The 14,250-nt window shown below is 45.4% G+C and overlaps 1 protein-coding gene across 2 annotated transcripts in view; it reads left to right on the top strand.

Annotated features, from left to right (window-relative positions):
• Positions 1-14,250, top strand: part of ASB14 (ankyrin repeat and SOCS box containing 14) — a 33,322-nt gene that overhangs the window by 16,892 nt on the left and 2,180 nt on the right. For both annotated transcript variants that reach the window (XM_089781207.1, XM_025188578.3), the window contains one exon: positions 13,156-13,309. In XM_089781207.1, the coding sequence (XP_089637333.1) occupies positions 13,156-13,309 (154 nt within the window). The remainder of the gene's footprint in view (positions 1-13,155; positions 13,310-14,250) is intronic.

Below are 14,250 nucleotides of genomic sequence, written 5' to 3'. Positions count from 1 at the left end.
AATATTCTTGCTAGCAGTGTCTGTTGATCTGTGCCCGCACCTTCATGCTCCAAACTGAGGACATAAGTAAGGGGTTGTGCGGGTAGACTGTCTCTCCAGTTGCTTTCTATGGCCTGTAATGTGAGGTAGAACTCCTTTGCTATGTGTAGCATTCGTTAGCACTCTCCTGCTTCTATTTGTAATTATCTGTAAATAAGTATTAGATAGTTTTTATAGTTAGTGTACTTTTAGGGCTCGTCTACCCCAGGACGCTTCAAAAGTTAATCTGATTGAACGAAAGGTATGAATTTAAAAGTGGATTAATTAAACTGCACTAATTCTGAGTGGAGATTCTCAGAACCTGGCCTTATTTAATTTTACTTTTGGGTTTGTCTAAAATTTGAACATTTAGTTTGCAGCAAACTAAGGTGTGAATCTACTGCTGATGCTCATTAACAGTTTGTTAGCTTGTTTTGATTTAGTCCATTTCAGGAAGGACTAGATCAAAGTGAACCAGCAGATTGTTCATGTGGACTTCGTTGATGTGCATTGATAGTCTGTCTCAAACTTAAGAGTCAAACCCCCATTTTGTCATAAACAAATTCTTTATGTAAACAAGTCGGTGATGGTGCAGTTGAGCTGCACTAGAATAAAAGAGGTAGAGGGGTTGTTTCAGGAGCCAATCGGAGGGAGGCTAAAGGCAGCCTATCATGGTCAAGCTAAGCCCTATAAAATGGGCTGCTGGGCACAGAGAGCTCAGTGCCATTCCAGCTCTGGAAAGAGATGGACAATGCTGCCTAACAAATAGGTACCTGGAACAAAGCAGTGCTGGGAGAAGCCAGGGCTCCAGTTTGATGAACTCCTGAGCTCAGATATTGTCTTAGGCCAGGTCTGTACTCACTGTGCCAGAGGCTGATCTTCTGGTGTTCAATTTAGTGGTTCTAGTTAAAATCAAACACTGAGGGCAGCTCTGGCCAGTGCCAGTTCTCCTGGCAGTCACGAGGAATAAGGACAGCTGTTTGATGCTTTTGACTCCCTCTATGAAGACAGCGCCAAGCTTCGTCTCCAGTCTTTTTAAACACAAGATCACTTTTTCAATTTAAGTGCAATGTAAGATCTACCTCAAACCAAATACCCTTGCCCCATTTCCTTCCTGCCCCTTCTTTGAGGGCCTCACTCTGCTCACTCCATCCCCTTCCTTCCCTATCCTCACTCACTTTCACGAGGTAGGGGTTGAGGGGTGCAGGCTCTGGTCAAGGAGTTTGGAGTGTGGGAGGGCTTTGGGCTTAGCCTAGGGTGGGGGATTGGGGTCCAGGAGGGGTTTCAGGGTGCAAGCTCTAGGAAGGAGTTTGGGTGCAGGGGGACTCACGTTGGGGGCAGGAGGTTGGGTGTAGGAGGAGGTTCAGGGCGGGGACAGTCAAAAACCAAAAGTAACACACTTTGCAAGCAGTAAAAGAAGTAACACTACCCCACCATGTATGTTTTGGGTTGGGAGCTGAGAGGGAAGGATAGTGTGTGTTTGTGAGAATGACAAACACAAACAGTGTATGAGTGACACAGATTTGTATTGCAAGCTCCCTCCATCCCCTTTTCTCTGTGTGGAGATAGGATACAGCAGTGGGGGAGGAGGAAGAGGGACTCCCTGACATCAACGCCCCCCCCCCTCTCCTTCCCACACCCTGCACAACAAGCAGGAGCCTCTCAAGTGGCATCTCCAGTGTAGAAGGCAGGAGCAGCATGAGAGTAGGTGGAGGTGCACCTGAAGTGCTAGCACTTGATAGCTTGCTGGCCAAACCAGTCAGGCTCACCAGTCAGAGGCTCCAAGATCTACTGGTAGATCCCAATCTACTGGTTGGTGACCAATGGCTTAAGGTATGGCAACTCCAGCTATGTATTTTACATAGCTGGATTTGAGTACCTTAATCCAATATTCCAGGCCTAGTGTAGACCTAGCCTGCAGGACCTGAGAGGATACTACAGCTGCAGAGGGCTGGACAGGGAAAAGAAATAGGTAGCAGGCCCACCCCCTTGTCAGGGATGAGCATGACCAATTCTGACTGTAATTGGCCTCTGAGGCAAGAGGTGAGTTTTAGGGTATCTGTTCCTCAAAGGAGAGGAACCCAGGGAGGGGTCACCACCAGACAACAATAGCCAGGGGAAGGAGTGCAGTGGTCTGGGAGGGATGCAGTCCTGGAATGGAGATGGAAAGGGCATGGAGAAACCGCTGGAGGAGGTTGACCTGGAGCTGGCAAGAGCAAAGTCGCTGAGAGGCTGCAGTGATCCAACCTGTTACAAAGTCCAAAATTCATTCTGAAAGTGAATTAAGGTCACACAAATTAAGGTCACTTGAATTCTCAATGAGAGTATACATACAGGGGTTTAATGCAATTTAGTCCACTTGCAATTCACACCTTGTGTCCATGTAGACATGCCCTTGCCAGTTCAGGGCTTAGTGGTCCTTTCCCTGCTCAAACCTGAGTAGGATTCAAAAACTGTGCACGCTGCTCTCAGGTCTTCTCAGTCAGTGATGACCACCTCAAATGTCTCTACTGCCTCAGGAAAACATACATCCTTGTAAAGTACATCATTTCTTAATTAAACACCTGTAAAGCTTTTGAATATAGACTTTGAAGATTCCTAATGTAACATGATATGAGGCCCCAAATTGATCCTTTTTACACTGGGCAGAGGAACCAACAAGTGTCCTTCAAGTATGGTGGTCTCTGGCTTCAGGACTGGTAGGTAGAAGTAAAGCATAGGTCCTTCCACAGAGGAACATAAAGAGGATAGTGAACATTTGTCTGAGAAATGAGAGGGATTCTTCTCTCAGGAGCGCACAAGAAACACAATGCCATTCTTCTGGCTCTGAAGAGCAGGATCATCTCTGGTACTGATTACAGAAATGCAATAGTAGATGCCTCATACACCAGGGCTACGTCTACACTGGCCCCTTTTCCGAAAGGGGCATGCTAATTTTAAACTTCGTAATAGGGAAATCCGCGGGGGATTTAAATATCCCCCGCGGGATTTAAATAAAGATGTCCTCCGCTTTTTTCCGGCTTGTAGAAAAGCCAGAAAAGAGCGTCTAGACTGGCCCGATCCTCCGGAATAAAGCCCTATTCCAGAGGATCGCTTATTCCTACTTCAATAAGAGATCCTCCAGAATAGGGCTTTATTCCGGAGGATCGGGCCAGTCTAGACGCTCTTTTCCGGCTTTTCTACAAGCCGGAAAAAGTGGCAGACATCTTTATTTAAATCCCACGGGGGATATTTAAATCCTCTGTGGATTTCCCTATTACGAAGTTTAAAATTAGCATGCCCCTTTCGGAAAAGGGGCCAGTATAGATGTAGCCTAATGGTAGTAATGCACCATGAAAAGGAGTTGCCAAAGACTGAAATCAGTCTCATACCATTGTTGCCATGGAAAGAAAGACTGGTCCACTCTCTTGCTTCAGGGTATAGAAAGCAGTGTCTGCAAAGGTCATGTATTGACATGAATACAGAATCCCTGATTCTGTTGGAACCAATTCTGACAAAGGAGATCCCCACACTATTGGTCCAGTGCATGCAAAGCCACTCACCAGTACAATCTATGGATGTTAAATTTAGACTAATCAACTATTTGAATAGTTGATGCTATTTGCATCAACTATTCAATTAGTCGATAAGGGTACCTCCATCTTTGAAATGTAGCAAGAGCCTTGCCAGCTCTTGCTACATTTCAAAGATGGAAATGCGCACGAGGAGCATGGGGCCAGTAGGGGACTCAAGCAATCCCTTGCTGGCCCCATCTGCCCATTTCAAAAGCAGGGCTCGTGGGAACAGCGGGGAACTGCTTGAGTCCCCCATTGGCCCTGTATTCCTCGTGCACGCTTTGCTTCTGAAATATATAAGAGCCCCTCTCTTGCTAAATTTCATAAGTGCCCTGCCCCCCCACATGGAGACAGTGTTGGGAGGAACCAGCTTTTAAGCTGGCTCCCCCAGCACTGGCTTCGGCTCTCCCACTTGCTGCCTCTGTCTGATAGAGGCAGCAATGGGGGGGAGAAAGCGACTAGTCATGTCTCTAGTCAACTATAGTATATGCTTATCAGATAGTCAACTAGACACTTACATCCCTAATACGATCTGAAAGCTAGAACATAATAAGGCTCATAGAACTAGTTCCTCTCCAACATAGGGTGAAAGAATTTTATTGAAGATCATTCCCAAGACGAGAGGCGGCTTGGGATCCATTCTAAATATCGAACAGTTGAACATTTTCATCCGTCTTTTGAGATTCAAAATATTTATGCTGCCTCCTTGATTTCCTCACTTAACAAGGGCAGGTTGGCTTGATTTAATTCACACCTCTTGATTTATAGAGTCAGTTCATGAGGCCTGAAAGTGTTTCCTACCTTTCATTGAGACCTCACATGTCCAAGTCACATCTGACAACAGAATACTACATCAGCAAACCAGGGGGAGCAAGGTCTTTGCATAGAAACAGTCAATCTGTAGAGTAAATGTATCTGCTCCCAGATCATCCTATCAGCAATACATCTCCCAGGGGTATACAGCATGTTAGCAGACAGCCCTCTCCATGGATCATGAATGGCAGCTACACGAGTTGGTAGTATAGGACATAGTTCAGCAGTGGGGTTTCCCATCTTGGAACCTCTTTGCATCTGAGAAATAATAGGAAATTCCTGATATACTGCTCCAGAGGGAAGACATATCTAGTTCAATGTTTGGGTCCACTAAGGTAGATTTTCCCATCCATTCTTTTCTTACCTTGAGTTCTGCTGACTATCAGGTAACAGGGAGTATTTGTGATATTGATTGTTCCCATATTTCCAAGACTATTCTAGTTTGCCAGCAGTCTCCAGATGTCAGCATTACCATCTGAATTCAACTCTTCCTGGATCTTGTGACCCAGGACAAAGACATGCTCAAATATCTCACACCAGCATCCCTTGTGGGGATTAAATGGATGACAACCTAGAAAAGGTATATTTGGAGGTAGTATAATCCATCCTTAGGATTCCACAGAGAAGTTCTACACAGCGAAGTGGGAAAAGTTTTCCATGTGGTACCAGCATTTTCCAATAACCTAAGAGGGTGCTGACATCCCTACCATTTTGAACTACCTTCTCTCCTTAAAAACTTCAGGATTATCTCTGCTCTCTGTAGGTGCACTTAGCAGCTATCCGTGCCTTTTGTCTCTGGAGACCAACCACTTGATCTTTATCCATCCCGTTACAGTATGCTTTCTAAAAGGTCATCAGAATCTTTCCTCCAATAATGAAACTTCCTCCATATGGTAGTTGAAAGTGTAGACCTGTAAAGCATTAACAAAGGCTGTTCAAACTCTTGGCTTCATACTCCTTAGTTCAGTTGTCAATGAAGGTTGTCTCTCTGGTTATCACCACCTCATCAGGAAAAAAGGGTAAACTGGGGGGGGGGGCCTTATGGCTGATCTGCCTTACATAATTTGCCATAGGGACAAAGTTTCCCTGAGATAACTTTGGGGGTCAATTTTGGGTGTAATCTCAGAATACCATGTAAATCATATTGCTCACCTGCTCAGTTTCCTCCAGTAGCCAAATGGTACCCATAGTCTAGGATCAGATGGAGAGAGGCCACGTAGGGATTGACCTGTGTCCATTAGCACCAGTACGCGAACTGTTTCCATTTATGCAGGTTGAGTCTTTCAAGTGGATGGCCTTCTACTATGGAGGAGGACAGTTCTCACTTGTTCTGAACATTGGGATTTGGCACCCAGGAAACCATAGAGAAGTCAGGCATGAAGGTATAGGCGGTGAAGTAGTTTGCCCCCGTTTTGAGACAGAAAGTCGTGTTGAGATAGTAGTGGGAGAAGTGGCTTGACTGACAGGAACCAAGGTACAGGAATCAAGTCTGTCTGGTCCATGATGGGATTATTAAAATGACTCGAGCTGTGTCTAATCGAATTTTGTGCAGGATCCTGGGAATAGTGGGACTGGGGGAAAATGCGTAGGGTAGAGGTTTGTTCCAGACTATTAGGAACGCATCGCCCATGGATCCCTCGCCCAGTCCTGCTTGAGAACAAAATCAGCAACACTTGGATTTGTCCTTGGTTGCCAAAAGATCTATTACGGGGTAGTCTCACCTGCGGAAGATAGATTCCATAACCATGGGGTGTTATTCCAACTCGTGATCTGTAAAACTGTGACTCAGAGTATCTGCCATGACACGGTTGACTCCATGTAAGATGATTCGAAGACAATTCCACGCTGGATGCATCAAAGATGGATAGCTTCTGCACAAAAGGATCAAGAGTGCGCACTGCCCTGCCTATTTATATAGAACATGGTCATTGTGTTGTCTGTTAGGATCCGTACAGCGCAGTTTGTAATGGTGGGAGCAAAGTGTCTGCATGCATTCCTGACCATTCGGAGTTTGAGAAAATTGATGTGTAACAGCTTCGTGCGATGACCACCTTCCCTGCACTGTGTGTTGTTGTACGTTGCTCCCCATCCTGTTAATGAGGCATCTGTGGTAATTTAAACTTATGGTTTGGGCTGCAGGAAGGGAACTCCTCCGAGGAGGTTGTGGTGTGCAGTCCACCACTTGAGAGAGTCTAGTACACGTGCCGGGACAGTGACTTGCTTCCTGAGAGAGTATTGAGTAAGGCTTGTAGTCAGCTAGTGCTCCATAGCGCGGAAATGTAGATGTGCATAGTGGGCAACATATGTAGTAGCTGCCATGTGGCCCAGCAACTGGAGGCAGGTATGCACGGTAGTGACTACTCCAACCATGAATCCAAAGTACATTGAATTGTTGGTTTGGTTAGGATGCCGGGGCTGATATAGAATCGAGGAGAGCGCCGATTAATTCCATGTCTTGAGTCAGTTCGCAAGTTGACTTCTGTTCATTTATGATGAGTCCACGGTAATCAAACAGGCATCTGGTTTTGGAGACCATTGTTACCAGATTTGTCCAATACTCTGGGGTATGCTCATTTATCGGGTTACTCTTACGGGACTGGGGGAAGGTTAACAATTCTATAGGTGTGCTGTTGGTGCTTACTTGTGCTCTCGTATGGAGCTGAATTCTCCCTGCTGCCAAGTCCCCCTCCCACTGGAGCTCTCCTGCAAGAACTAGGTTCCTCAAGATGGGGTTCTTACCACCTTGACAACACACACAGACACACACACCCACTACTCAGAGCACTGTCTGAGAGGACTGGGTACTCAGCACTCACAAGCTGACCCCCTCATATGTCCCTGGACTCAGCTGACTGGGTTTCACAGCAATGCCACACTGCACCCGCATATGCCTTTGGACTCCGTGGACTGGATTAAACAGCACTTTAAGCTGCCATTCTCATAAGCCCCCAGGTTCAGCACCCCCTATCCTCACTTTAAAACACAGTCATTCACTGGTAAATCACATGATGAGCAAACCCCACAGGATTTTGGGCACTACAGGGATCTTTTGCTTGGGTACAAGAAGCGTTGTTGCAGAACGAATGGGGAAGCCAAAACAACACCCCTTAAGGAAGAGTGAGCAAAAGAGGAAGAAAGAGAGAGAAGCAACCAGCTTAACAATGAAAGTTATTTATTTCTGAGTAGTGAATGGATATCAAAAAGCTACAATATTAAATCTAACAATTACAATATTAAATCTAAATTGAAACTGATTCCAAATGTTAGGTAACCATATAACAGTTTACAAAGGGCAGAGTCAGGAGGCTATGCTTAGAGAGATAGTTGATGGGAGGAAGAGAGAGCGAGAGAGAGACCTCACCACTCCACGGAGCTTGCACTGATCGGGGTTCCCAGATGATGATGGTAGCCGGGGGTCCAGAGGGCAAGAGAAAAGCAGAACAGAGCCCCCAGCATGATCAGACAGGAGATGAAGAAGTCTCAAGGGAACTGATGGGCTGTGTCTAGACTGGCAAGTTTTTCCGCAAAATCATCTGCTTTTGCGGAAAAACTTGCCAGCTGTCTACACTGGCCGCTTGAATTTCCGCAAAAGCACTGACGATCTCATGTAAGATTGTCAGTGCTTTTGCGGAAATACTATGCTGCTCCCGTTTGGGCAAAAGTCTTTTTCTGAAAAACTTTTGTGCAAAAGGGCCAGTGTAGAGATTTGTTTTCCGCAAAAAAGCCCTGATCGCGAATATGGCAATCGGGGCTTTTTTGCGGAAAAGCGCATCTAGATTGGCCACGGACACTTTTCCGTAAAAAGTGCTTTTGTGGAAAAGCGTCCTGCCAATCTAGATGTGTTTTTCCGAAAAAACTTTTCCGTTAAAAGCATTTCCGGAAAATCATGCCAGTGTAGACGTAGCCATGCAGTTTAAGTCCAGGTATCAGAACAGTTTTTCTTGGGGCAAGGATAGGCGTTTTTATAGGGATAGTTCAAAGAGAAAGAGGAGAAACAATAGAGACTGATCACCCCTGGTTATGGGTGATGTTCCTTGAACGAGCTCACAATGCAACTAGGCAGTTTCAGTATTTTAGATGTCAATAGGATCGTTACTAGAATTGGTCTGATAATGACTAATTTGGGTGTGAGCAGGCATGGGTTCATTAGCATCTGGAGCAGGGATTTCCCATCAGGCAGTGCTTCTCTGCTTTTGGTGTCCCATAGTTCACTGCGGTTCTTGTCTTGGAAGAGCTGCTCTCCATTCTGTATGCTAATGCGATGTCCATCTGTTCCATCTTTAATGCAGATGAGGCTGGGGTGTTTCCCTAATTGTATCACCCTTGTCTGAAGCAGTTTAGGTGTGTTTTCCCTGGCCTTTTCATTGCTTTGTCTGATTCCAGAAAAGGCTGAGGGGAAGGGGAGGGGGGGAGATGGTTTTCCATGAATGTCACTCCCTAGCTCCCAAAAGCACAGGGCTGGTAGGTAACACCATCTCATATGTCGCCGCTCGTGATCGACCCATGATGAGGCAATCATTGAGATACAGAAAAATGACGACCCCGTTGCCTAAGATAAGCTGCCGCAACTGCGAGTACCTTTGAGAAAATGCGGGGGGCCAAAGAAAGTCTGAAGGGGAGAACCGTATGCTGAAAATGGTCATCCCCAACCATGAAACGGAGGTAACATCTGGATGAGGGCTGTATCGTGATGTGGAAGTATGCATCTTATAGGTCAAGGGCTGCAAGCCAGTCCCCCCTGTCCAGTGTGACCATGTTGTAACATTGTTTGCACAGGAATTTGTTTAGTTTGCCAAGATCCAAAATCAGTCATATGCTTTTAGGTGAGAAAGTAGGTCAAATAGAACCCTCTTCCTTTGTAGGGTTTGGGTACCCTCTCTACTGCACCTATCTAGAGGAGGTGGTCAATTTCTTGCCTGAGAAGAGTCTCGTGAGAGGGGTCCCTGAAGAGAGCCAGGAAAGGTAGGGAGGTGGGGGAAATAACGTGAAGGTATGAAGTATCCCGTGTGGATGATCTCTAGCACCCATCGATCTGATGTTACTGAATCCCAGTGTTGGAAAAAGAGGCATAATCTGTGGGAAAAGATGCATTTCTGGCTTGTTAATACTGGGGGTACATCTAGATTACAGGCTTTTGTCAACAAGTTTTGTTGACAGAAACTGTCGACAAAGAGCATCTAGACTACATCCAGTTCTGTCGACAAAGCAAGCCGCTTTGTCGACATGACAGTGTAGATGCAAAGGACAGTGTAGATGCAATAACGCCTTCTGTCGACAAAAGGCATTATTCCTCATAGAATGAGGTTTACAGCTGTTGACAGAACTCAGCAGCAGTGTAGACACAGGTATAGTTTTGTCGACAAAACCCTGTAGTCTAGACACAAGGTGGATGGTTGGGGAGGTCGGGCAAACCCTCAACCAATTCCTCAAATCTGCTGTTTGGTGGTCTGTGATCTGGAGAAGCGTGCTTGAGGTGGGCGCTTCCTCTGGGGCCGCGCTGCCTGGATTAGTTGTACTTGTATGCTCTTTGCTGAGGGCGGTTGTAGTAGCTGTACTTATTTCTGTTGTAAGGGGTGTGCTTCTTTCTCTGGTATGGTGGTGTGTACATGCCAAGGGTGCGAAGCGTGGTGCGAGAGTCCTTGCTGCTGTGAAGGATCTCTCCTCTGTGTTCGCTGTGAACAGCTTTTGTTTATCAAAAAGGAGGTCTTCCAATTTAATCTGTAGCTCTTTTGGCACCTCTGCTGCATGTAACTATGAGGCTCTCCTCATCATGACAGCAGTTGCCGTTGCTCTGGCCACCATGTCAGCAACATCTATGGCTGCTAGTAGAGAAGTACAGGCAATAGTGTGTCCCTTGTGGATGATCGCCCTGAGAATGGGCTTCTTGGAAGCAGGCAGATATTCCATGAGCTCAGCCATCTTAGAGTAATTGTCGAAGTCATGATTAGCTAGCAGTGCAGAATAGTTTGCTATTCTAAGCTGCAGTGTGGCTGATGAGTAGGTCTTCCTGCCAAAGATGTCTAGCTTCTTGTACTCTTTTTCATTGCTTGCAGATTTGATCTGGGAAGCCTTGTAGTGTTGGTTCGCTGCATCTACCACCAGTGAGTTTGGCTGGGGATGGGAAAGAAGAAAATCCAGGTCCTTGGGGGAGGAGGGAGACAAAGTACTTTGTCCCCTTTTTGCAGGTTGGTTGGATGGAGGCAGGTGTCTGCTAAATGTTGTCAGATACCTCCATTATTGCCCCATCAATAGGAAGAACAATCCTTCCTTGAGAGGATGGGCTAATGTTCTTTAGGAAGCGATATAGTTTCTTTTTTACTTCTTGGAGTTGAACCTCCTGGATGGTGGTTACTCTTAAAAAGGTCTTGGAATTGTCTGAGGTCGTCTGAAGAGTTTGATGTTTCTGGTACTACAGCATCCCCGACGGGTGGAGACGAATTATCTTCCAATGCCTGCTGGTCTTGTGTGACACTCCCCTCGTCAGGAATTTGACCCTTATCTTCTTCCAAGTCCAGCAAAGGTGGGAAGGTGTGAGATGGAGAGGCTGGTGGGAGTCTCCTAAGTGAGACAGTTGTGCCCCTTGGATGGTGTCTGTGTGGCTCCCTATAGTCCCACGGTGTCCACCTGGTAAAGTAGTAGGGAGGAGGATGCTACCATTCCGGGTACCAATGAGAATAATGAGGTCTTTCATGGTACAGTACTGCTGAAATTGACGAGATGTAGTTGGGGATGAGTGTTTAGAGAAAACACTCTTCTGATCATATTCAGTAACTGCAACATCCCTCTGTGTCAACAGAGGTCTCGTGCCATGTGAGAATGAACCTGGAGAGTCAACTAACTGTGGGGGACCCCCTGGATGTGGGAGAGGAGCTCTGCTGAACGCTGTAGGTTTCAACTGTTAAGACAGAATTGGCTTCAGCTTGCGCTGTGCTCTTATGCTGCCACATCTGCACTATAGCCTCTGATGCGGAGGGCTTCTCTGCAGGTGATGGCTTAGGAGGTGGTGGTGCTGAGGATTAGCAGGCGGTTCAATGTTCCTTTGTGGCACTGAATGCTGCGGTGCCAGCTTCAGCGATGGAGCAGCTTCTGCCTGTGCAGTCCATGTGATGCTATTGACATGTGTGCCAGCTCCAAGCTAGTGTGAGTTACGGCTACGATGGCAGTCTTCGGTGCCGAGTGTAAGGTGTCCCCGGTGATCCGTCTGGGGGACGGCTTCTCTGGCAGTGAGCTAGCCAGAGAGACTCTTGCCCTGCTCTGTTTATGGGGCAATGGAGACACAGAGCTGCATTTCAGGTCTCCATGCTTTGCCAGTGGTTCGGGCTCATCTGATGGTTGCAGCGCCCTGTCAACTGAAATCATTTGGAGCCCCATTTCACGGTCCTTCCAGGCTCTGGCCTTGAGGCTCTTCCAATGGTCGCATTTTTGGGGGGCATGGGCTTCCCCCAAGCATCTTACATATGCTTCATGCCCGTCAGAGGCTGGCATGGGCTCATTACATTTTAAACATTTCTTAAAACTTGTAGGGCTGGGCATGCCGAGCGACGTTGACTCTCATGCTGCCTTATTCTCCTTTTCTCACTCTCTCTCTCTCTCTCTCTCTCTCTCTTTTTTTTTGAGAGAGAGAGAGAGAGAGAGACAGACACGCCGGGCCGAAAGAGTGAAGGCTGGGTATGAGAGGTATTAAAGTTGCCGCCACTGCAGCTGTCCATCAGGACTGAGGCTAGGACAGCCTGTTCTTTCTGTTTGCTATTCATTCTTTGAAGCTGTAACTAGTAGTCAATTAAGGACAATAGCCCAGAAGGAAAAGGCAATTAAGCAACAAGTATGTGTGAAGAGAGAAAACGCCTGAGGCAAGAGAGATCAGAGCTCTCTATGTGACTGATGGCAGTTGAAGAGAAACTGAAGGGGTGGTTGGCCTGCCGCACGCACGAGGCACCAAGCTCAGTGGCGCAAGACGCCTCCTAGGTGTGCGCAGCCCAAACTGTCAACTGCTAAGAAAAGCTGCGATGTGCAGTTCCAGAGACCACCCGTCACCAACAATGGAGCACCCATTGGGACATCAAAGAACCATAATGTCCCATGAACTGGAATGCCACGAAGCTGAAGCCTGAGCTGCCACTCAACCACCCACCAATAACAATGCCTGCATTCAAACATGATTTAGGAGGAAGCAGCAGTACTCAAATACTTTAATGTGAAATTGCAGTTCAGACCACACAATGATCATGCCAAAGAAGGCCTCTATCAAAGAGAACAAACTATAAGCTTGACAGGTTTTTATATTATAATACAGGTTAAAAACATTACTTGAGGCAGTCTTTATGAATTGTTAAGCACTAAACCACACAAATTGTTTTGCTTCACAGTTCATCTTTATATTTTCATTAAAATACAATTATGTCTCACACCTACAAATGCGGGTGTACAGTTGGCACAAGGGTCTATTTGCAGTTCTAAAAACTTTTCCTTAAATTATTGTAACACATGAGTTTACTGATGTGCACATAACCTTCACTTCCAAATAATTTCATGATGGCTGTAAGCTAGTTCAGACAAACTTAAGAGACTAGCCATTGGTTTTTCATATTCTGTTTCTGAGGACTTATGTGAACTCTCTTACAACCAATCAACCCTCTGAGAGAGACAACACTCACCACTACTGGGGTTTTTTCCCCTGGGAATTTACTTACATTCTGCAAAAGAATTTGAAAGGGGGAGGTGAATCACAGAAATGTTATACTCTGAAATTTTCTTTTTTTCCATCTCTTAGTTCTGTGAAGTGATAACATTGTCATGGCTGAAGCACCTCTCTGGGAAGGTAGTGCGAGTGATGCTAGATTATGTTGATCATGTCAGCATCTGCTATAAGCTGAAAGCAGTTCTCAAGGAACAGACACTCTGGCCAGAAATCAATTCCATTTTGAGTAAGTGTCAGGTTTCTAGAGTTCTAAAACATCCAAAATGCTAAATGATACTACTTTTTGGCTTGCTTATTAGCTATATCATATTTGCAACACTGGACCAGATCCTCAAAAGTATTTAGATACCCACCTTTTATCGATTCATTGAGAATTAGGCTACTTTTCTGGGCCAGCATTGATTTGTCCTGCCCATCCTTGTAACAAAAATTAAACTTCAGATGAAAATAAAATTTTCAAATACAACAAGCCTTGGAAGTGTTTGCAATATAAAATAGTCACATCAGTAAGAATATGTCACTTTGGGTGGTGAAAGAGTTTCCTGGTTACAAAACTGCAGTAGATTATATCTATTGATGCTTAATTAAATGCATATTGAGTCCACAGAACTATATATTTGTACTTTATGTTGCTTAGGACTAAAAGAAAAGGGTTTGTTCCTGCTTTATCACTGCTGCATCAAACACTGTTCTTTATATAAAGCAATTCAGTACACTGGCAATTTCTTTCAAATTACATTATTTTAGTCTAGTCACATAGAGCTGTTAGCTCATTTGGCCCCCTTATTTTTTTCTTAATAATGAATGCAAGTGCTGTTAAAAAAAAAATAAAGGGGCAAGAATGATTGCTGCATAATAGGGAAAAGTTCACACACTAACCATTCCTTGTAATCTTATTACTCTTCTTCTTCTGTGCCTTTCTGAGGCAACAGACAATCCATTTTTGTTTCAGGCCTAAATTACCCTTGGCCAAAGCTTTTCTTCAAACTTTAGTTAATTTGTGTTTCAAGCTTCAATTTACAGAGACTAGGCTAATGGCTCAGTTAATGGCTTTTCCAAAAATGTTACTTTTATGGATTTGGTGATCACTTACCAGGGAACAGATCCTGATATCTTGACAAGTGCAAGCTTACTCCCAGAAAGCCCCACTGTGATTTCAATGAATGT

Source organism: Pelodiscus sinensis, chromosome 11 (assembly GCF_052426305.1).
Source record: "Pelodiscus sinensis isolate ZL-2025 chromosome 11, ASM5242630v1, whole genome shotgun sequence".
Lineage (NCBI taxonomy): Eukaryota > Metazoa > Chordata > Testudines > Trionychidae > Pelodiscus > Pelodiscus sinensis.
The sequence above is the reverse complement of the archived record's forward strand: the minus strand, read 5'-3'. Positions and strand labels throughout refer to the sequence as shown.